We start from the raw sequence: 23,864 nt of genomic DNA on the forward strand, positions 1-23,864 counted from the left end.
ATTTGATGGGTCAATTGATGCCACTTTTCCTGGGGTTTGACCCTAATTTGAGTTTTTTTTGGCATCTTTTGCCACCCTGTAGGTGTCTATGCATTTGGTTTTACCCCCCATCCAATTGAATGTCTATGGAGAATTGTTCAGTGAACATAGCCGACCTGAACCTTAAATGGTTCGCTCACCTCTACTTTAGATTTCCCTTCATTGGAACTAAGGGCCCAATGCCGACCCCTGAAAACAGCCCATAGGGCAAGTTAGGATAGGATATGGGTTGAACTAGATGGACTTAAAGTCTCCCTTCAACCTTAATAACTATGTTACTATAGCATTATGTTCCTCCACCATCTGTACATTGGGCACAACGCAGTCAGGTGGTAAAATCCTCCTGGAGTCACCAAACCCAAACTCCTCCATCAGATGTAGAGAAGTGCGATCCATCACTGCACAGAACACATCTCCACCAGAGTCCAGGGGTGGCGACTTTACACTTCATCCGATGCTCGTCACTGTGCTTGGTAATGTACGGCTGCATGCAGCTCCTCAGCCATGAAACTCCTGGCAATGGCGCAGTGATTGTGCTGATATCAGAGGAGGTCTGGACTCTGCAGTTATGGGGTGAGAAGAGATTAGTGACTTTTCTGCCCTCTGCTCCTCAGCACTCGCCCCCCCCCCCAGGTTGGACATGGCCGTTGCACACCGAAGGCTGAGAGGAGACACGTTATACACCGGGGGTTGGAGGGGGAGACTGACATTATATACTGGGGGTGAAGGGGGCAAACGTTATACACCGGGGGGTGCGGGGAAGAGACAGATATTATACACCGGGGGGGGGGGGGCGGACGTTATACACCGGCGGGACACAAACGTTATATACCGTGGGGTGATGGGGGGGTGAATGTCTTACCAGCACCGTGTAAATCCCGCACATTCTCAGAACTTCTCGATTTGGTCACACTTTTCCCTGGGCTGATAACAGAGAGCAGTAGCTTAATGTGCAGTGCAGAAGTTCCACCTTCCGCTCATGGATCCGTCGCCTTCTGCTCTCGATCCTGGTAATAACGGGGTGAACACCGCACACATGCCTGATTAAGGAAAGGCGGCAGCGCCTCAGCTCATGTCCGGTATCACAGTTCCGTTTCACAAAAATAAATAAAATTAGGTTGCAATACTGGGCACAACCTGTGGCAGAGGGGGCACTACTGACATGTTTTTCTAAGCCTGGACACTGCCGGGCTGCCAGTGTGATAATGATTTCCGTGCAAAACGTTCAAACACAAAATCACTCCAGGAGGAAAACTGGTGCACATATAGAGAAGAGAGTTATATACCCCACGCGAGAACGAGCTCACTGAGAGATTCCCAGTTTACTTATTCTGCAGCAGAACATACAGAGAAACCAAGAGCCTGGAAAAGCAGAATGCTGCAGCCGTTCCATCTAAAAACACTGGCTGCTCCCCGCACAGCAGCACTGAACGGAGCGGAGCTTAGTAATGACAGCGGAGGCTCCGTAATAACGACAGCGGAGGCTCCGCGCGCAGCACAGTAATAACGACAGCGGAGGCTCCGCGCGCAGCACAGTAACAACGACAGCGGAGGCTCCGCGCGCAGCACAGTAACAACGACAGCGGAGGCTCCGCGCGCAGCACAGTAACAACGACAGCGGAGGCTCCGCGCGCAGCACAGTAACAACGACAGCGGAGGCTCCGCGCGCAGCACAGTAACAACGACAGCGGAGGCTCCGCGCGCAGCACAGTAACAACGACAGCGGAGGCTCCGCGCGCAGCACAGTAACAACGACAGCGGAGGCTCCGCGCGCAGCACAGTAACAACGACAGCGGAGGCTCCGCGCGCAGCACAGTAACGACAGCGGAGGCTCCGCGCGCAGCACAGTAACGACAGCGGAGGCTCCGCACGCAGCACAATAACGACAGCGGAGGCTCCGCACGCAGCACAATAACGACAGCGGAGGCTCCGCACGCAGCACAATAATGACAGCGGAGACTCTGCGGAGGTGGATGGAGTTTTGTATTCTGTTTGATCAAAAATAAATAATAAAACATAAAGTGCGACAAGTCCCGGCTCCGCGCTCCGTCCGGGGCCGCAGGAAGCGCTCAAGTATTGGCAGGAATGTGGAGTGATAAGTGCAGTGCGGGGGACGTCGCCCCACATATTAGCGAGTAAATAACATAACACGTGCGGTTGTGAGGAAAGACCCCTGGGCACAAATCACAGACACAACTCAGTCTACATGATACCGGGGGTCCCGGAGGGGCTCCGCACCACAGACTGCAGAGCAGTGCGAGGTGGACGCCTCCACAATACTGAGTCCAGTGGCAGCGACCGTTCCACAACGTCACATCCCCATTATCAGCGACCCCCCAATGACACGCGACGGGTTATCGGCGACCCCCCCCATAACATGCGACGAGGGATTGGCGAGCCCCGCAATGACACATGATCAGGGATTGGCCACCCCCCCAACATGGGAATGGTGACCCCCACATGACACAGTATACAGTGACGGGAGCAGAGATCCCTCTGTGGTATCTAGTACAAGGAGCCCTCATTATTCTAGCAGTGGGGACATTGCTCCTACTGCCCACATCGTCCAGAGAGAGAGGTACGCCCCTGCAACCATGCTAATTATCCAGCAGGTAGAGCTGCAAGGTGCAGCATGGCGCAGCCTCCAGCAGGTGGAAGCAGTGAGCAGCACGGCGCAGCCTCCAGCAGGTGGTGCAGCACGGCGCAGCCTCCAGCAGGTGGTGCAGCACGGCGCAGCCTCCAGCAGGTGGTGCAGCACGGCGCAGCCTCCAGCAGGTGGTGCAGCACGGCGCAGCCTCCAGCAGGTGGTGCAGCACGGCGCAGCCTCCAGCAGGTGGTGCAGCACGGCGCAGCCTCCAGCAGGTGGTGCAGCACGGCGCAGCCTCCAGCAGGTGGTGCAGCACGGCGCAGCCTCCAGCAGGTGGTGCAGCACGGCGCAGCCTCCAGCAGGTGGTGCAGCACGGCGCAGCCTCCAGCAGGTGGTGCAGCACGGCGCAGCCTCCAGCAGGTGGTGCAGCACGGCGCAGCCTCCAGCAGGTGGAAGCAGTGAGGAGCAGCACGACCTGTAATTCTAATATTAAAACTAAGAGTCATGTCCCTGCCATAATTAAGTGCCCCCCTGCTGTGGAGGACACCTCCACATATCCTGACCGGCATCGGTCTCCAGTGTATATACTGACATGTAAACTCTCTCAGCGACCCCCGCAGCTGCCAGGACCTTTTACCATAGCGGGTAACATACAATCACAGGGTGGTCCTGGACGAGTGCAGAAGGCCAGAGTGTGAAATGTATAAATAAGAATTAAAAGAAATAAAAAAATGTAAACATAAAAATATCCTGCAACAGGAACAGTGCGTCCTGTCACCGTATGCCAGCCAGGCCAGGAGGGAGTTTTACCATTGTAGTACCTTAATCCCACCCCTGATCTTTAGGGTCTTTGACCCACCCACATTGGCAGGGCTTAAGACCAATTTCAGTCCTCGTGGGCAGGGTTTTCTCCCAGTCCTCGTGGGCAGGGTTTTCTCCCAGTCCTCGTGGGCAGGGTTTTCTCCCAGCCCTCGTGGGCAGGGTTTTCTCCCAGTCCTTGTGGGCAGGGTTTTCTCCCAGTCCCCGCACACAGACTTCTTGTCTCCCAATCCCTCCCGTTGCCTCTTGTTCCCTCCTCATAAGCTGTATTTGGCCCCGTTACTGGTTTAAGGCTGCGTTCCAGTCTCTATTGGTTGAACCCCAGCTTAGCAAAGACTATTTGGTTTGGGGGGGCGTGTTGACCCTTTATCCCCCTACATAGGATTTGGCTCCGGCGCAGGCTGCTTGGTCCATCCCAAACTTGGCTGGCATCCCCTTTTCTCTGCAGCTGGGGGTGAGTCTCCATCTTGACGATGTCGGGGGGCTGTGGGGGTCACTGGACCGGATTTACCACCAGCACTTTGCACTGACGCTTAGCGATCTTATCCAGAGACAGAGCGGCACGCTCAGGGGGCAAATAGAGCGGCCGACCCAAGGGGGACCCCACAGGTGGAGTGATGGCGCGCCGCTCCATGACACTGCCGGTCCTGGGGAAGAGAGACAAGAAGGAAGAAAGCCGTCACCTACTTTCCTCCATAACCCTGTGGGACTTGGGGTCTTTTTATATAATGTAATGCAGAGAGTAGAAAAAAATTCCAGGTGCGGCCACATCACAAAAGAAATGAGATATATACTGTATTTCATTGTAATAAATCTCCCTCCATTTCCCCCTGCACACACAGACTTTCCCGTCTCTCCCCTCTTCTTATAAGAGATTTTATCTCTTTCCACCTCCCCCATAGAAGCCGCAGGGGGCAGCCGGTGGATAGGAGGGGCTCACAGGACCACACATGTGGCCACCAGACCTCTCTCGCAGCTGTGAACACCTAAGTCGGCACTCTATAAGCCCTCACCCCGGGTAGGACGTAAATAACAGTCAGTGTTAAGGAAGGGGTTAATAAGACGGCAAGGGTCGCACTATATGCCCCTACTGTCTCCTTACCTGATGAGTTGCCCCCGAGGAGGTTGCTGGTGAGAAAAGGACTGGGACCTCCCCAGAGCGCCCCCCAGCTGCTGTCTCTCCAGGTCCCTCAGGGCCGGGCTGCTGGGACTACTTCTCCGTGACACGGGACGAGCGTCCGGAGGAGCCTGAGCCACGCTGGCCGTGAACTGCAACTTCAGCTTCATGTGCTGCGAGAGCTGAGACCAGAGAGCAGGGAGGGATGAGTGACAGCAGAGAGCGCCAGAGTGCAACTGTTCTGTACCACCAGCGTCACTAAACTGTACCCAGCGTCACTACTCTGCATCCCCAGCATCACTAAGCTGCACCCAGGGTCACTACCTTGAACCCCCAGCGTCACTAAGCTGTACCCAGGGTCACTACCTTGAACCCCCAGCGTCACTAAGCTGTACCCAGGGTCACTACTCTGCATCCCCAGCATCACTAAGCTGTACCCAGGGTCACTACCTTGAACCCCCAGCGTCACTAAGCTGTACCCAGGGTCACTACCTTGAACCCCCAGCGTCACTAAGCTGTACCCAGGGTCACTACTCTGCATCCCCAGCATCACTAAGCTGTACCCAAGGTCACTACCTTGAACCCCCAGCGTCACTACGCTGCACCCCCAGCGTCACTACCCAGCGTCACAAAGCTGCACCCCCAGCGTCACTACCCTGCACCCCCAGCGTCAGTCTCTTGTGACCCCAGTTTCAGTGTCCTGCACCCCCAGTGACAGCATACGCCTTGGTCCTCACCTCTAACAGCCCGGCTTTCAGTGCCATGAAGGTGACACCGATGGTGACGGAGCTTCCTTTCCGGCAGAACCCCAGGCTATTTATGGGGGTGTAACAGACGACGGCCTCCTGCGCTGCCTGTGTGACCCTCTGTTCCTCCTCTGACAGACACCGACCTGTGAGGGGAAACCGGGTGGGTTACATCAGACTCCCTCCCCCAGGACGCCGCTCAGCAGACCCTGTATAACTCACCCATCACTGCCATGTTGCTATCTGGGGTCCAGACCAGTCTGACGGCCAGAAAGTCCTGCAGGTCGTTCAGCAGCGTGTACGTAACCCGAAACGGGGTGTGTGTCTGTACGGGGGAGTCACAGCGCGCCATCATCACAAACCGCGGCCTCTCCAGACGAATAGTGGGGAGCCTGCAAGGGACCAAGCAATGAGGACGGAGCACGGCGCCATCCACAGGCAGCGGCAGCACGGACTCACCTGTAGTGGGTGTATATAACGGACGTGAATGGCAGCTTGGGGGTCGACCAGTGAATGATGGCCACTAGAGGGACCTCCAGACCCTGAGGAGCAGAGAGGGGGGTGAGAGACAGGGGTGCACCCGAGGAAGACCACACAGAGGGCCTGGAAAAGGCTAGCTACATGGGAATGGTGCTCACCTCCTTGGCATCCTCTGGGGGGCGCTCTCCTGTCTGCAGCTGGAATAGGAAGTTGTGCTCCTCCAGGGAACAGAGCATGCTGGGTAACTGTGAGGAGCAGCTGTGCAGGCGCAGGAAGGAGGCCATGCTGACGTCTCCGGACTGGTGACTGGGCGAGAGAAGATGGTGTGAAGTACAATATTCAGATGTACGGGACATCTTGTTCTTCAGATTCCATTTTTGTGCTTGCGACGCCAATTTGTTGTTTACAAGATAAATTTTGTAATTAGGTGAAAGTTCGCAGCTGTTATGAAACTAGACTGTTCTAGCTTGTACAAGATATGAGACCCTAAAAGAATGTGCTATTGTTCTGTTGTCTACGTCACGTAACTAGGGACATATTCCGATTTTCTTGCAATACTATTGGCTTATAAAGTGAATGTATTACGACGATGTTATTGGTAGCTGAGTACTTTGCATAATTAAGCAAAAGATTATAAAAGAAGTGACTAAAATAAAGGGGGACTAGTGATCTGCCTGGATCCCCCCGTACAGAGACCCCCGCCTCCGTGTGGTCATTCCCAGTTGCTAGCAACGCCCTATGAACTAATTTGGAAATCACTGGATCAACCGTGAAGGGTTAATTTAGCCCTCCCTAAATAGCTACCTCAACAGTTTTGGCGCCCAACGTGCGGCCCCCGAACAGGGACGCCTCTGCCCCCGGAGGACAACAAGACAAAGGACTCTCGGAACGGACACGGGTGCTGGAAAATTGGGACTGATCATCCCCCACGACAACCAAGGTAAGTTGGCAGTTATACTGTTCAGACTGACCGTTGGTGTGGTTTTCCTGTGCTTGTTGCTGCAAAGAGGATCTGAGGTTTGTCCCCTGGTGGGGTGATTCATGGGTGGAATCATATAGAGGTGCAGTCCCGTTGGGGGCCCAGTGCTCGAACCGTACCTCATAAGGGATGGACACCCCGGATTGACCAGTGATTGTGGCTCTCTTTATAGTCAAAATATCCTGAAATCCTGAATTCATTGTTAGTAATCAGGCGTGGTCATGTGATCGAAGACTGGGTAGGATACGTAACTCAGGTATATATAGATAGATATAACCAGAGGTGTCCGGAGGGATAGTCTGAGACGCCCTCCTCCTTTCACTGAGTACCGCAAATTTTGGGCTTCCCACAGGGGGTTGACCCGGTGGAACAAACTGAAGCGGCCACTCCAGTATTGTGCACAACTGAAGTAAGGATATTTAGCTCTAAATGAGAGAATCCGTGGAAGGAAAAAGAAGAATCTTGTGGCTTGGCACATGAATTGTGTGACGAAGGTGTTAGGAAGAACAGAGGAAGTGAACTCTGATTGTTTCGGCTACTGCTATGTTGAAGAAGAATAAAATTGTCTATTATGACAGGGATGGGATGTATTGTGATTCAAGAAAGTGACTGTGGTGTCAGAAAGTGATTAAAGAAGGAACTGTGATCGAGACTAATGTGTCAGGCAGGCAAATAGTTAAAAGTGATGATTTGACAGAAGAGGTCTCCCTGCTAGATGACAATTGTACAAGGAGACAGAGTCGCAGGCCCCACCTTTTCTTTGTTAAACGCTCACGGTATCTATTATCAGCCACCGCTGCCAGCCTCAGTCCCCGCTAAAAAAAAAAAAAAAAAAAAAGTTTTCAGAAGAATTTAACCCATCTGTTCAGCAGAGAGAGAAAAAAAACCAAAAAAAAAAAAAAACTAGTAGCTGCTCCAGCCCCCACCATTGTGCCCAGCGCGGCTGCGAGTACACAGTCCCTTATCAGTGTGCCCTTCAGCCCACACAGCAAACTCTGGCACCCCCTTAGACTTCAGCTACTGGGAACCCTGCTCCCCAGCCCCTCCCTGCTAATTCTCGTCTGTAATACTGGCGCTGCCGATTCGGACACTTTCAGAGAGATTGTCATTCCCCTGCTATTTTAATCGGGGTAGATGGCAGACCCAATTAATATACTTTTATAAACCCCATAAAACCCTTCCCCGAGGTTACTGTTCAGTTTGTAATCTCTCCCACATGTCCTGTAAATTTACTAGGGGCAGATTTATTATCACATTTACGCTCAAAGATACAATTCCAAGATGATGGTCAGATGGCTCTTATGTTATATAATCCCTATGTAGATGAAGACAGTGAGGAAATCTGTATTTTGCATGCCTTTCCCACAGTTATGCCACAAGGGGCCCAAAACAGTCCCAACCAGTTTGCAAAAAAAAAAAAAGAAAAAAAATATGAGCGAGAGTCTTTTGCCATTGCTGCCACTGTTAGCCTCCTTAAGTATCTGGCAGCACTGACCCTACAAGAACCTGATGATCTACAACAGACTGAAGTTTTCTGTCGGACCCCGCGAGACCGCCTAATGACGATGCAGAGAATGTCTCCAAAGGAAGAGGTGAAGCAATGGAAGACTGATGGGGCACGTATGGATAATGGTCTCTGGAAAAAGGACCAACTCGTGTGTCTCCCTAAGCGGATGTACCCTGCTATTGCCACATGGGCCTACACATCGAGGAAAGAATCAGGCCCTCGCACTGGTACAAAAATTCTACTGGGCCCCGGGAATTTCCACAGTTTTGACAGCGCTCAACCGTTCCTGTAATATCTGTCAGACTTGTAATCCCGGTCAACTTCAACGTGTACCCCCGAAGCATCTTGCTAAGCCCGACTATCCTTTCCGAAGGTTCCAGGTGGACCATATCACGTTGCCTAAGTCTGGAAGGTATGAATACTGTTTGGTTGCTGTTGACATGTTCTCCAGTTGGCCGGAAGCATTCCCTGTTACCAACATGACTGAAAAACCACAGCGAAGAAACTGGTGATGGAAATTATATGCAGGTACGGGGTTCCAGAAGTTGCTGAAAGTGATCAAGGTCCGGCGGCCTTTACTTCTCATGTGTACCAAGAAGTTCTTACAATGCTTGGATCCACTGTAGCCCTCCATACTCCGTACCACCCACAATCCAGTGGGAAAGTTGAGAGGCTGAACGGCACACTGAGGGACAATTGACCAAAATGATGCAGGAGACTACGGCTCCATGGCCAGAGCTCCTACCCATTGTACTATACCATATCCGTACTACCCCTATTGCAAAACATGGCCTGTCCCCATATGAGATATTGTTTGGTGCTAGGCCCCCAGTTGCAAACTTCCAGCCTCAGCAGTTATCAGAAGAAACTGACCGTGTTGTTCAATATGTTATTCAGCTTAGTAAAAATCTTGCTAACACCCATGTTCTAATTTCCTCTTCTTTTCCAGATTCAGCAGAAACCGACACCTGTCATAACCTGAAGCCTGGTGATTTGGTAGTCATGAAGAGGCATGTCAGGAAGCACGGACTAGAACCCTTGTATGACGGTCCCTATCAAGTTCTCCTCATCACCCAACAAGCCAATAGCAAATAATGGGGCATAATGTTTTGGTTTTCCGCATTTTCCATATTATTAGAAGTTAAAAGTTAAAGTTAGAAGATATCCAAAGATTCAGAGATCAATACAATAAAGACAATGATCGTAATAAGGACAGTTGGTGGTCAGACACCTTCTCCTTTCTCAATCCAGCCAATTGGTTCAAGTGAATTGGGGGCTGGGTAGCTGGGATCTTACAAAGCTTGTTACACATTGCTGCCTGTATCCCTGCTGTATATATGATACTAAAACTTGTTCTTTGTTGTATTTCTGTATGTATTTTGAAATTCTGCACTAAGATAGCTAATGATGATACCAAAGGCGTCGTTGTCCCTGCTCTTCTCTACACCGATCTCAAAAGGTTACTTGTTGAAGATGTTGAAGCCAAGCACATGGCTACCTACAAAAGATCTCCACCACCGTTATCAAAAGTTGTTATTCGTGAATTACAGTATACAGAACACCCATGTTCTAATTTCCTCTTCTTTTCCAGATTCAGCAGAAACCGACACCTGTCATAACCTGAAGCTGAAGGATGGGTGCGCCGCGACAGCCATGACTGATAACACGGCATCAGTCATGTGAAGACCAGTACCCCTCGAGCTTATGGCTTGGGATAGCACCTCTGATGCTGCATATGTGTTATCAAAATTTATCTAGGGGGGATTGTGAAGTACAGTATTCAGATGTACGGGATATCTTGTTCTTCAGTCTCCATTTTTGTGCTTGCGACGCCATTTTGTTGTTTACAAGATAAATTTTGTAATTAGGTGAAAGTTCGCAGCTGTCATGAAACTAGACTGTTCCAGCTTGCACAAGATATGATATATGAGACCCTAAAAGAATGTGCTATTGTTCTATTCTCTACGTCACGTAACTAGGGACATATTCCGATTTTCTTGCAATACTATTGGCTTATAAAGTGAATGTATTACGACAATGTTATTGGTAGCTGAGTACTTTGCATAATTAAGCAAAAGATTATAAAAGATGTGACTAAATTAAAGGGGACTAGTGATCTGTCTGGATCCTCCCGTACAGAGACCTCGTCTCCGTGTGGTCATTCCCAGTTGCTAGCAACGCTCTATGAACTAATTTGGAAATCACTGGATCAACCGTGAAGGGTTAATTTAGCCCTCCCTACAGGCAGGGGGTGTCACGCATCAGGGCGGGAGGAAGGGGGGGTGTCGTGCCTCGGGGAAGGGAGGAGTCGCGCCTCGGGGCGGGGGGGGGGGGGGGGGAGGGGGCGTCGTGTCTTGGGGCGGGGGTTTCGCGCTTCGGGGTGGGGGGGTGTCACTGCTCTGCATCTTACCACACATTGTCCACGAGCAGCACGGAGCCGTCCGGCATCACAGGCAGGTAACTGGCATTGAAGTTGGGGACGATCCGCACGTCCCGAATACAAAGTTCGTCCTGAGAGGAGGTGTTCAGCACTGGGGGGGAGGGGAGAAACAAGGGTCAGGGGGGGTGTACAGCCGGAGCACTCACCTCCATGGCCCCTCGCGTCTCCGTAATCTCACCTTTCAGAGCCGTGAAGTGTTTCCCAGACACGTTGATCTGACGGCACCTGAGGGTGGGAGGTGGGAGCACGGTGAAGAGGGTACTCGCTGCGAGAGAGAAGAGAGGTCAGTGAGGAGGATGGTGGGGGCTACAGAGGAGAGGAGGGGGGAACCGCAAAAAGAGAGGACGAAAGTGGGGGGCTAACAATACTACAGAGGAGAGGAGGGGGGAACCACACAGGAGAGGAGGAAGGTGGGGGGCTAATAATACTATAGAGGAGAGGAGGGGGAAAACCGCACAGGAGAGGAGGATGGTGGGGGGCTAATAATACTACAGAGGAGAGGAGGGGGAACCACACAGGAGAGAAGGAAGGTGGGGGGCTAATACTATAGAGGAGAGGGGGGAACCGCACAGGAGAGGAGGAAGGTGGGGGGCTAATACTACTACAGAGGAGAGGAGGGGGAAACCACACAGGAGGAGAAGGAAGGTGGGGGGCTAATAATACTACAGAGGAGAGGAGGGGGAACCACACAGGAGGAGAAGGAAGGTGGGGGGCTAATAATACTACAGAGGAGAGGAGGGGGAACCACACAGGAGGAGAAGGAAGGTGGGGGGCTAATAATACTACAGAGGAGAGGAGGGGGAACCACACAGGAGGAGAAGGAAGGTGGGGGGCTAATAATACTACAGTGGAGAGGAGGGGGAACCACACAGGAGAGGAGGAAGGTGGGGGGCTAATAATACTACAGAGGAGAGGAGGGGGAACCACACAGGAGAGGAGGAAGGTGGGGGGCTAATACTACTACAGAGGAGAGGAGGGGGAACCACACAGGAGAAGGAAGGTGGGGGGCTAATAATAGTACAGAGGAGAGGAGGGGGAACCACACAGGAGAGGAGGAAGGTGGGGGGGCTAATACTACTAGAGAGGAGAGGAGGGGGAACCACACAGGAGGAGGAAGGTGGGGGATAATACTACAGAGGAGAGGAGGGGGGAACCACACAGGAGAGAAGGAAAGTGAGGGGCTAATAATACTATAGAGTAGAGGAGGGGGAACCGCACAGTAGAGGAGGAGGAAGGTGGGGGGGCTAATAATACTAGAGGAGAGGAGGGGGGAACCACGCAGGAGAGGAGGAAGGTGGGGGGCTAATAATACTATAGAGGAGAGGAGGGGGAACCACACAGGAGAGGAGGAAGGTGGGGGGCTAATAATACTATAGAGGAGAGGAGGGGGAACCACACAGGAGAGGAGGAAGGTGGGAGGCTAATAATACTATAGAGGAGAGGAGGGGGAACCACACAGGAGGAGGAAGGTGGGGGGCTAATAATACTATAAAGGAGAGGGGGGAACCACACAGGAGAGGAGAAAGGTGGGGGGCTAATAATACTATAAAGGAGAGGGGGGAACCACACAGGAGGAGGAGGAAGGTGGGGGGCTAATAATACTAGAGGAGAGGAGGGGGAACCACACAGGAGAGGAGGAAGGTGGGGGGCTAATAATACTATAGAGGAGAGGAGGGGGGAACCACACAGGAGAGGAGAAAGGTGGGGGGCTAATAATACTATAAAGGAGAGGGGGGAACCACACAGGAGGAGGAGGAAGGTGGGGGGCTAATAATACTAGAGGAGAGGAGGGGGAACCACACAGGAGAGGAGGAAGGTGGGGGGCTAATAATACTACAGAGGAGAGGAGGGGGAACCGCACAGGAGAGGAGGAAGGTGGGGGGGTAATAATACTATAAAGGAGAGGGGGGAACCACACAGGAGGAGGAGGAAGGTGGGGGGGCTAATAATACTAGAGGAGAGGAGGGGGGAACCACGCAGGAGAGGAGGAAGGTGGGGGGCTAATAATACTATAGAGGAGAGGAGGGGGAACCACACAGGAGAGGAGGAAGGTGGGGGGCTAATAATACTATAGAGGAGAGGAGGGGGAACCACACAGGAGAGGAGGAAGGTGGGAGGCTAATAATACTATAGAGGAGAGGAGGGGGAACCACACAGGAGGAGGAAGGTGGGGGGCTAATAATACTATAAAGGAGAGGGGGGAACCACACAGGAGAGGAGAAAGGTGGGGGGCTAATAATACTATAAAGGAGAGGGGGGAACCACACAGGAGGAGGAGGAAGGTGGGGGGCTAATAATACTAGAGGAGAGGAGGGGGAACCACACAGGAGAGGAGGAAGGTGGGGGGCTAATAATACTATAGAGGAGAGGAGGGGGGAACCACACAGGAGAGGAGAAAGGTGGGGGGCTAATAATACTATAAAGGAGAGGGGGGAACCACACAGGAGGAGGAGGAAGGTGGGGGGCTAATAATACTAGAGGAGAGGAGGGGGAACCACACAGGAGAGGAGGAAGGTGGGGGGCTAATAATACTACAGAGGAGAGGAGGGGGAACCGCACAGGAGAGGAGGAAGGTGGGGGGGTAATAATACTATAAAGGAGAGGGGGGAACCACACAGGAGGAGGAGGAAGGTGGGGGGGCTAATAATACTAGAGGAGAGGAGGGGGGAACCACGCAGGAGAGGAGGAAGGTGGGGGGCTAATAATACTATAGAGGAGAGGAGGGGGAACCACACAGGAGAGGAGGAAGGTGGGGGGCTAATAATACTATAGAGGAGAGGAGGGGGAACCACACAGGAGAGGAGGAAGGTGGGAGGCTAATAATACTATAGAGGAGAGGAGGGGGAACCACACAGGAGGAGGAAGGTGGGGGGCTAATAATACTATAAAGGAGAGGGGGGAACCACACAGGAGAGGAGAAAGGTGGGGGGCTAATAATACTATAAAGGAGAGGGGGGAACCACACAGGAGGAGGAGGAAGGTGGGGGGCTAATAATACTAGAGGAGAGGAGGGGGAACCACACAGGAGAGGAGGAAGGTGGGGGGCTAATAATACTATAGAGGAGAGGAGGGGGGAACCACACAGGAGAGGAGAAAGGTGGGGGGCTAATAATACTATAAAGGAGAGGGGGGAACCACACAGGAGGAGGAGGAAGGTGGGGGGCTAATAATACTAGAGGAGAGGAGGGGGAACCACACAGGAGAGGAGGAAGGTGGGGGGCTAATAATACTACAGAGGAGAGGAGGGGGAACCGCACAGGAGAGGAGGAAGGTGGGGGGGTAATAATACTATAAAGGAGAGGGGGGAACCACACAGGAGAGGAGAAAGGTGGGGGGCTAATAATACTATAAAGGAGAGGGGGGAACCACACAGGAGGAGGAGGAAGGTGGGGGGCTAATAATACTAGAGGAGAGGAGGGGGAACCACACAGGAGAGGAGGAAGGTGGGGGGCTAATAATACTATAGAGGAGAGGAGGGGGGAACCACACAGGAGAGGAGAAAGGTGGGGGGCTAATAATACTATAAAGGAGAGGGGGGAACCACACAGGAGGAGGAGGAAGGTGGGGGGCTAATAATACTAGAGGAGAGGAGGGGGAACCACACAGGAGAGGAGGAAGGTGGGGGGCTAATAATACTACAGAGGAGAGGAGGGGGAACCGCACAGGAGAGGAGGAAGGTGGGGGGGTAATAATACTACAGAGGAGAGGAGGGGGGAACCGCACAGGAGAGGAGGAAAGTGGGGGGCTAATAATACTACAGAGGAGAGAAGGGGGAACCGCACAGGAGAGGAGGAAGGTGGGGGGGGTAATAATACTACAGAGGAATCATAGAATCGTAGAGTTGGAAGGGACCTCCTGGGCCATCTGGTCCAACCCCCTGCTCAAAGCAGGATTCGCTAAATCATCCCAGTCAGATGTCTGTCCAGCCTCTGTTTGAAGACTTCCATTGAAGGAGAACTCACCACTTCTCGTGGCAGCATGTTCCACTCATTGATCACTCTAACAGTCAAAAAGTTTTTTCTAATATCTAATCTGTGTCTCCTCCCATTCAGTTTCATCCCATTGCTTCTAGTCTTTCCTTGTGCAAATGAGAATAAAGTTGATCCTTCTACAATGTGACAGCCCTTTAGAGAGGAGGGGGGAACCGCACAGGAGAGGAGGAAGGTGGGGGGCTAATAATACTATAGAGGAGAGGAGGGGGGAACCGAACAGGAGAGGAAGGTGGGGGGCTAATAATACTATAGAGGAGAGAAGGGGGGAACCGCACAGGAGAGGAGGAAGGTGGGGGGCTAATAATACTATAGAGGAGAGCAGGGGGGAACCGAACAGGAGAGGAAGGTGGGGGGCTAATAATACTATAGAGGAGAGAAGGGGGGAACCGCACAGGAGAGGAGGAAGGTGGGGGGCTAATAATACTACAGAGGAGAGGAGGAAGGTGGGGGGCTAATAATACTACAGAGGAGAGGAGGGGGAACCACACAGGAGAGGAGGAAGGTGGGGGGCTAATAATACTACAGAGGAGAGGAGGGGGGAACCGCACAGGAGAGGAAGGTGGGGGGCTAATAATACTACAGAGGAGAGGAGGGGGAACCGCACAGGAGGAGGAGGAAGGTGGGGGGCTAATAATACTACAGAGGAGAGGAGGGGGGAACCGCACAGGAGGAGGAGGAAGGTGGGGGGCTAATAATACTATAGAGGAGAGGAGGGGGGAACCGCACAGGAGAGGAAGGTGGGGGGCTAATAATACTATAGAGGAGAGGAGGGGGGAAATCGCACAGGAGAGGAGGAAGGTGGGGGGCTAATAATACTATAGAGGAGAGGAGGGGGGAACCACACAGGAGAGGAGGAAGGTGGGGGGGCTAATAATACTACAGAGGAGAGGAGGGGGAACCACACAGGAGAGAAGGAAGGTGGGGGGCTAATAATACTACAGAGGAGAGGAGGGGGGAACCGCACAGGAGAGGAAGGTGGGGGGCTAATAATACTACAGAGGAGAGGAGGGGGAACCGCACAGGAGGAGGAGGAAGGTGGGGGGCTAATAATACTACAGAGGAGAGGAGGGGGAACCACACAGGAGAGGAGGAAGGTGGGGGGCTAATAATACTAGAGAGGAGAGGAGGGGGGAACCACACAGGAGAGGAGGAAGGTGGGGGGCTAATAATACTACAGAGGAGAGGAGGGGGAACCACACAGGAGAGGAGGAAGGTGGGGGGCTAATAATACTACAGGGGAGAGGAGGGGGGAAACCACACAGGAGAGGAGGAAGGTGGGGGGCTAATAATACTATAGAGGAGAGGAGGGGGAACCGCACAGGAGGAGGAGGAAGGTGGGGGGCTAATAATACTATAGAGAGGAGGGGGGAACTGCACAGGAGAGGAGGAAGGTGGGGGGCCAATAATACTATAGAGGAGGGGGAACCGCACAGGAGAGGAGGAAGGTGGGGGGCTAATAATACTACAGAGGAGAGGAGGGGGAACCACACAGGAGAGGAGGAAGGTGGGGGGCTAATAATACTACAGAGGAGAGGAGGGGGAACCACACAGGAGAGGAGGAAGGTGGGGGGCTAATAATACTACAGGGGAGAGGAGGGGGGAAACCACACAGGAGAGGAGGAAGGTGGGGGGCTAATAATACTATAGAGGAGAGGAGGGGGAACCGCACAGGAGGAGGAGGAAGGTGGGGGGCTAATAATACTATAGAGAGGAGGGGGGAACTGCACAGGAGAGGAGGAAGGTGGGGGGCCAATAATACTATAGAGGAGGGGGAACCGCACAGGAGAGGAGGAAGGTGGGGGGCTAATAATACTACAGAGGAGAGGAGGGGGAACCACACAGGAGAGGAGGAAGGTGGGGGGCTAATAATACTACAGAGGAGAGGAGGGGGAACCACACAGGAGAGGAGGAAGGTGGGGGGCTAATAATACTATAGAGGAGAGGAGGGGGAACCGCACAGGAGAGGAGGAAGGTGGGGGGCTAGTAATACTATAGAGGAGAGGAGGGGGAACCGCACAGGAGAGGAGGAAGGTGGGGGGCTAATAATACTACATAGGAGAGGGGGGGGGAACCGCACAGGAGAGGAGGAAGGTGGGGGGCTAATAATACTACAGAGGAGAGGGGGGGGGAACCGCACAGGAGAGGAGGAAGGTGGGGGGCTAGTAATACTATAGAGGAGAGGAGGGGGAACCGCACAGGAGAGGAGAAAGGTGGGGGGCTAATAATACTTCAGAGGAGAGGAGGGGGAACCGCACAGGAGAGGAGGAAGGTGGGGGGCTAGTAATACTATAGAGGAGAGGAGGGGGAACCGCACAGGAGAGGAGAAAGGTGGGGGGCTAATAATACTTCAGAGGAGAGGAGGGGGAACCGCACAGGAGAGGAGAAAGGTGGGGGTCTAATAATACTTCAGAGGAGGGGTGGAGGGAGCCAAATAGGAAAGGAGAGAGAAGAGGAGAAAGGTAGGGGTGGCACCTGACACAGAATGAGAAGAAAAAGGAGACAAGGTGGACATGAGAGGAGTAAAAAGGACTGGACACGGGGGGAGGAGGAGGAGGTAGGTGGGGTGCAAACGTTACTATAGAGGAGAGGAGAAACAGACAGGACTGGGGGGCTCTCCCTACTGCAGTGTTTCTGCCTTATTATTTCTGTCCTCTGAGCTCCCGGAGACACCATGCGCCCACAGAGGAAGGAGCCCCAGGAAAGGCGGCATCTGAGAGCAGAGACCCCCCCCAGCACATTACTGCCCCCCATCCTCCTGCTGATGCCTCTAGAAGGGGCACTTATTACTAGGGGTCCCAGACTTCTTCAGTTGATGGAGCTGGATAGGGGGTCTGACAGACGCTATACCTCCCCTCCCCCACGCTGAGTTATAAGACGTCAGCGAGGTATGATGTGATTAGGACACGGCAGAGCTGCCGGGACGTCTTACCCTCCTTCACCTCCGCACACTCCTGTGATACGCTTTATGGAGCCGCGTGGGGAATATTTGTGGACATACTTTTGTGTATGTTGTTTTTGTTTACATGGGACTGCTGGATATTCCTCTTAGACTAGAGTTGAGCGAATATCTTCGGTTCGCGATCCAAGTTCCCGGGTTCCCGCTGTAGCTTATTCGGTAAGCGCTAAGCTTGCCGAATAAGCGGGGGAACTGAAGATATTTGCTCAACTCTACTTAAAGGGAATCTGTCACCCCTTTTTTAAGATATCATATAATGATATCATTCAATTGTGTGTCACATAAGGATTCTCTTAGTACTTTTGCTTCCCCCTGACCCCGCACCTTTCATGCATAAATACCTTTTTTATATCGGTTCAGATGTATGTAAACTGCCGCTGTCCGGGGCTTATTCACCTGCTCCCCCCCCTCCCTGTCTTTCTCTATGCGTTTCTTCTTATGTAGAGCAAGACAGGGAGGGGGGGAGCAGGTGAATAAGCCCCGGACAGCGGCAGTTTACATACATCTGAACCGATATAAAAAAAGGCATTTATGAATGAAAGGTGCGGGGTCAGGGGGAAGCAAAAGTGCTAAGAGAATCCTTATGTGACACCCAATTGAATGATATCATTATATGATATCTCAAAAAAGGGGTGACAGATTCCCTTTAAGCAAAAAACTCACTTCTGTCCGCGACACCAATCATTACAGAAAGCGCGGTCACAAAATACAGTCTGCGCTCTGTTCTGTTCATTCTTTATATTCTTAACACCTTATTGAATTTTTTAGGTGGATTACAAGGTTCTGCAGCAGCTGAAGAGCAGGTATCGCCCATGCAGAAGGTCCTCTTATGACCACCCACAAAGTGGTCCTCTCAGATGCCCTCCCCAGCCCTTCGATTTCACAGCCGGACTCCTATTATTCACCTTCAGCCTTGAATGTCGCCTGCTCCTCCTTAAAGATTTGACCTGGGGTGGAGTTCAGCAGCAGAGAGCGATATCCGAGGGTCCTCACCTGAGACTGGTCGGAGTCCCTCCTCCACACTGTGACCACGATCTGAGCGAGGAAGAGACAGGACATGAGCACATCTGTACCACTCACGACAGACGCCCATCAACCACTGCTCAGGATGGACGCCCATAGACCACGCATGGTAAAATGATTACAGACTTCTGCTCAGAACAGACCCCCCAGATCAGGACGTAAACCCGTGGACCACATATGGTAAATGCTCGCAGACCTCCACTCAGGACAGATGCCCGCAGATCAGGACGGACACCCCATGGACCACATATGGTAAATGCTCACAGACCTCCACTCAGGACAGATGCCCGCAGATCAGGACGGACACCCCATGGACCACATATGGTAAATGCTCACAGACCTCCACTCAGGACAGATGCCCGCAGATCAGGACGGACACCCCATGGACCACATATGGTAAATGCTCGCAGACCTCCACTCAGGACAGATGCCCGCAGATCAGGACGGACACCCCATGGACCACATATGGTAAATGCTCGCAGACCTGCTTGGGACAGACGCCCATGGACCACATATGGTAAATGCTCGCAGACCTACTCGGGACAGACACCCATGGACCACATATGGTAAATGCTCGCAGATCTCTGCTCAGGACAGACGCCCATGGACCACATATGGTAAATGCTCGCAGACCTACTCGGGACAGACACCCATGGACCACATATGGTAAATGCTCGCAGATCTCTGCTCAGGACAGACGCCCATGGACCACATATGGTAAATGCTCGCAGACCTCCACTCAGGACAGATGCCCGCAGATCAGGACGGACACCCCATGGACCACATATGGTAAATGCTCGCAGACCTCCACTCAGGACAGATGCCCGCAGATCAGGACGGACACCCCATGGACCACATATGGTAAATGCTCGCAGACCTGCTTGGGACAGACGCCCATGGACCACATATGGTAAATGCTCGCAGACCTACTCGGGACAGACACCCATGGACCACATATGGTAAATGCTCGCAGATCTCTGCTCAGGACAGACGCCCATGGACCACATATGGTAAATGCTCGCAGACCTACTCGGGACAGACACCCATGGACCACATATGGTAAATGCTCGCAGACCTCTGCTCGGGACAGACGCCCATGGACCACATATGGTAAATGCTCGCAGACCTACTCGGGACAGACACCCATGGACCACATATGGTAAATGCTCGCAGATCTCTGCTCAGGACAGACGCCCATGGACCACATATGGTAAATGCTCGCAGACCTGCTCGGGACAGACACCCATGGACCACATATGGTAAGTGCTGGCAGACCTCTGCTCGGGACAGACGCCCATGGACCACATATGGTAAATGCTCGCAGACCTCTGCTCGGGACAGACGCCCATGGACCACATATGGTAAATGCTCGCAGACCTGCTCAGGGCAGACGCCCATGGACCACATATGGTAAATGCTCGCAGACCTCTGCTCGGGACAGACGCCCATGGACCACATATGGTAAATGCTCGCAGACCTGCTCAGGGCAGACGCCCATGGACCACATATGGTAAATGCTCGCAGACCTGCTCGGGACAGACACCCATGGACCACATTTGGTAAGTGCTGGCAGACCTCTGCTCGGGACAGACGCCCATGGACCACATATGGTAAATGCTCGCAGACCTCTGCTCGGGACAGACGCCCATGGACCACATATGGTAAATGCTCGCAGACCTGCTCAGGGCAGACGCCCATGGACCACATATGGTAAATGCTCGCAGACCTCTGCTCGGGACAGACGCCCATGGACCACATATGGTAAATGCTCGCAGACCTCTGCTCGGGACAGACGCCCATGGACCACATATGGTAAATGCTCGCAGACCTCTGCTCGGGACAGACGCCCATGGACCACATATGGTAAATGCTCGCAGACCTGCTCAGGGCAGACGCCCATGGACCACGCACAGTAAATGCTCGCAGACCTCTGCTCGGGACAGACGCCCATGGACCACATATGGTAAATGCTCGCAGACCTGCTCAGGGTAGACGCCCATGGACCACATATGGTAAATGCTCGCAGACCTCTGCTCGGGACAGACGCCCATGGACCACATATGGTAAATGCTCGCAGACCTGCTCAGGGCAGACGCCCATGGACCACATATGGTAAATGCTCGCAGACCTGCTCGGGACAGACGCCCATGGACCACATATGGTAAATGCTCGCAGACCTCTGCTCAGGACAGACGCCCATGGACCACGCACAGTAAATGATCGCAGACCTCTTCTCAGAACAGACACCCCCAGATCAGGACCGGGACCAATGGACCACAAATGCTAAATGCTCACAGACATCCTCTCAGGACAGACGCCCACAGATCAGAACAGATGGCAATGGACCAGACATGGTAAATGCTCGCAGACCTCCGCTCAGGGCAGACACCCATGGACCAGACATGGTAAATGCTCGCAGACCTCCGCTCAGGGCAGACACCCATGTACGAGTCCATACTTTGTAAATGCTTGCAGACCTCGGCCCAAGACAGACACCAGCAGGTCAGGATGGACGCCCATGGACCACACATGGTAAATACTTGCAGACCTCCAATCAGGACGGACGCCAGCAAAACACTGCTCAGGACAAATGCCCGCCAACAAGTACCTATGGGGCTCACCTCCCTGCCCAACACAAGCACGGCTATGAAACGTCTCTTTTAGGTATCAGACATAACAGACAACACAGATAATCTGGAGACCCTACTCATAGCTGCACCCAATAGCGCAGAGATGCAGTGTAAAGAATGGGGGACGAATCGGTAGAAGAACTTAAAACAACCCTAAGGGGAGCGGCCGTCTGGCACTTACCTTTGCTTTTACTGTAGTGGGAGGTAGGCAATCTAGAGACACAGAGAGGGGAAAAATGACCTCATCACAAGATACCACGGGGTCCGTGACCGGTGTCTGCAAGAAATAAGAAAACAGGGTGACTGGAGGAGGATCGGAATGTAGACAGCTGACGAGGATGGTCAGGGTGACATTAGTAGGTTCAGCAGGGAGACGGATGATGAGGTCAGAAAACATGGGAAGGAGGAGGGAGACAGAAGACAAGCGGGTAAGTGGGCAGGCAACAGGTGACGTCAGGAAAGCGACAGGTGTCACGAGTCGGGCCGGTGATGGAAGTCAGGCAGGTGTCAGGTACGTGATGGGCAGGCTGTCAGCATCAGGCGAGAGATGAGGGTCAAGCGGGTGTTGCGCAGGTGTCAGGGTCTGGCGGGTGACGGGCAGGTGTCGGGGTCAGGCGGGTGACGGGCAGGTGTCGGGGTCAGGCGGGTGACGGGCACGTGTCGGGGGTCAGGCGGGTGACGGGCACGTGTCGGGGGTCAGGCGGGTGACGGGCACGTGTCGGGGGTCAGGCGGGTGACGGGCACGTGTCGGGGGTCAGGCGGGTGACGGGCACGTGTCGGGGGTCAGGCGGGTGACGGGCACGTGTCGGGGGTCAGGCGGGTGACGGGCACGTGTCGGGGTCAGGCGGGTGACGGGCACGTGTCGGGGTCAGGCGGGTGACGGGCACGTGTCGGGGTCAGGCGGGTGACGGGCACGTGTCGGGGTCAGGCGGGTGACGGGCACGTGTCGGGGTCAGGCGGGTGACGGGCACGTGTCGGGGTCAGGCGGGTGACGGGCACGTGTCGGGGTCAGGCGGGTGACGGGCACGTGTCGGGGTCAGGCGGGTGACGGGCACGTGTCGGGGTCAGGCGGGTGACGGGCACGTGTCGGGGTCAGGCGGGTGACGGGCACGTGTCGGGGTCAGGCGGGTGACGGGCACGTGTCGGGGTCAGGCGGGTGACGGGCACGTGTCGGGGTCAGGCGGGTGACGGGCACGTGTCGGGGTCAGGCGGGTGACGGGCACGTGTCGGGGTCAGGCGGGTGACGGGCACGTGTCGGGGTCAGGCGGGTGACAGGCAGGTGTCGGGGTCAGGCGGGTGTCAGGCAGGTGTCGGGGTCAGGGTCAGGCGGGTGTCAGGGTCAGGCGGGTGTCAGGGTCAGGCGGGTGACAGGCAGGTGTCGGGGTCAGGCGGGTGACGGGCTGTCGGACACACCGGGCCTGCTCACCCCCGCGCCGCTCCCCGACGCCCGCTGCCGGCTGAGAATGGCTCTGCAGCCCCGGTAGGCTCCGCAGTCCTCTCCGCTCTCCTCCCCCGGCTCCTCCTCCCCCGGATACACACTGGCCAGAGCGGACAGGGAAGCGGCCAGCGGGGCCCAAGAGCAGCGCTCAGACCCCGGGCTCCCCTGGGCGCCATCCCCGCGACAGCAGGCCTCCGACCCCGCCCTGTCCTGTCCGGCCTCCCCGGCATTCCGGAGCCGCAGGACGAGCAGGAAGCGCAATGTCTCCCCCAGGTACAGATGAGTGCGGAGGGGGAGGGAGCGGTAGCGGCCCGGGAGGTCCCCCGGTGACACGGGGCATGCCGGGACAATCATCAAGTAATCGCACTGCGACTCCATGATGAGATCCCGGCAGGGGAGAGCAAACGAGCGCCGACACAGGGCGCCAGCCCCGCTACAGTGCGCAGGCGCGAGAGCAGTGTTACCTAGCAACAGGCAGGATCAGCCGCCAACCGAGGTGTGGGCGCTAGAAACAAGCAGATCCGCCCTAGTAACGGATACTGAGGAGGCTGGTAACCTAGCAACCGTGCACAGACTGACGCTGTCATAGAGACTGACGGTGTCATAGCAACTGACAGAGCAAGGAGACTAGACTGTATGAAGCTGAGGCGTGTATCTAATCCTATCCTGTGTGATACTGACTGCTGAGCTGTGTATCCTATCCTGTGTGATAATGTCTGCTGAGCCGTGTATCTAATCCTATCCTGTGTGATACTGTCTGCTGAGCCGTGTATCTAATCATATCCTGTGTGATACTGTCTGCTGAGCCGTGTATCTAATCCTATCCTGTGTGATACTGACTGCTGAGCCGTGTATCTAATCCTATCCTGTGTGATACTGACTGCTGAGCCGTGTATCTAATCCTATCCTGTGTGATACTGACTGCTGAGCTTTGTATCTAATCCTATCCTGTGTGATACTGACTGCTGAGCCATGTATCTAATCCTATCCTGTGTGATACTGACTGCTGAGCCGTGTATCTAATCCTATCCTGTGTGATACTGTCTGCTGAGCCGTGTATCTAATCGTATCCTGTGTGATACTGACTGCTGAGCCGTGTATCTAATCATAT

The 23,864-nt window shown here is 53.9% G+C and overlaps 1 protein-coding gene across 1 annotated transcript; it reads right to left on the reverse strand.

The window, feature by feature from the left end:
• Positions 1 to 2,004: 2,004 nt before the first annotated feature.
• On the reverse strand, positions 2,005 to 23,184 carry TRAPPC14 (trafficking protein particle complex subunit 14). Its single transcript, XM_073551670.1, has 11 exons — positions 22,742 to 23,184; positions 21,497 to 21,592; positions 18,568 to 18,697; positions 10,893 to 10,979; positions 10,685 to 10,805; positions 5,947 to 6,094; positions 5,768 to 5,850; positions 5,531 to 5,700; positions 5,300 to 5,454; positions 4,548 to 4,744; positions 2,005 to 4,092 (listed from the first exon to the last, which is right to left on the reverse strand). Exons 1-11 carry the CDS (start codon positions 23,129 to 23,131, stop codon positions 3,939 to 3,941), a joined length of 1,731 nt encoding a protein of 576 aa, XP_073407771.1. The 5' UTR covers positions 23,132 to 23,184; the 3' UTR covers positions 2,005 to 3,938.
• Between the last annotated feature and the right edge of the window lie 680 nt (positions 23,185 to 23,864).

Source organism: Dendrobates tinctorius, unplaced genomic scaffold (assembly GCF_039654945.1).
Source record: "Dendrobates tinctorius isolate UK_male_01 unplaced genomic scaffold, ASM3965494v1 ptg000178l, whole genome shotgun sequence".
Taxonomy (NCBI): domain Eukaryota; kingdom Metazoa; phylum Chordata; class Amphibia; order Anura; family Dendrobatidae; genus Dendrobates; species Dendrobates tinctorius.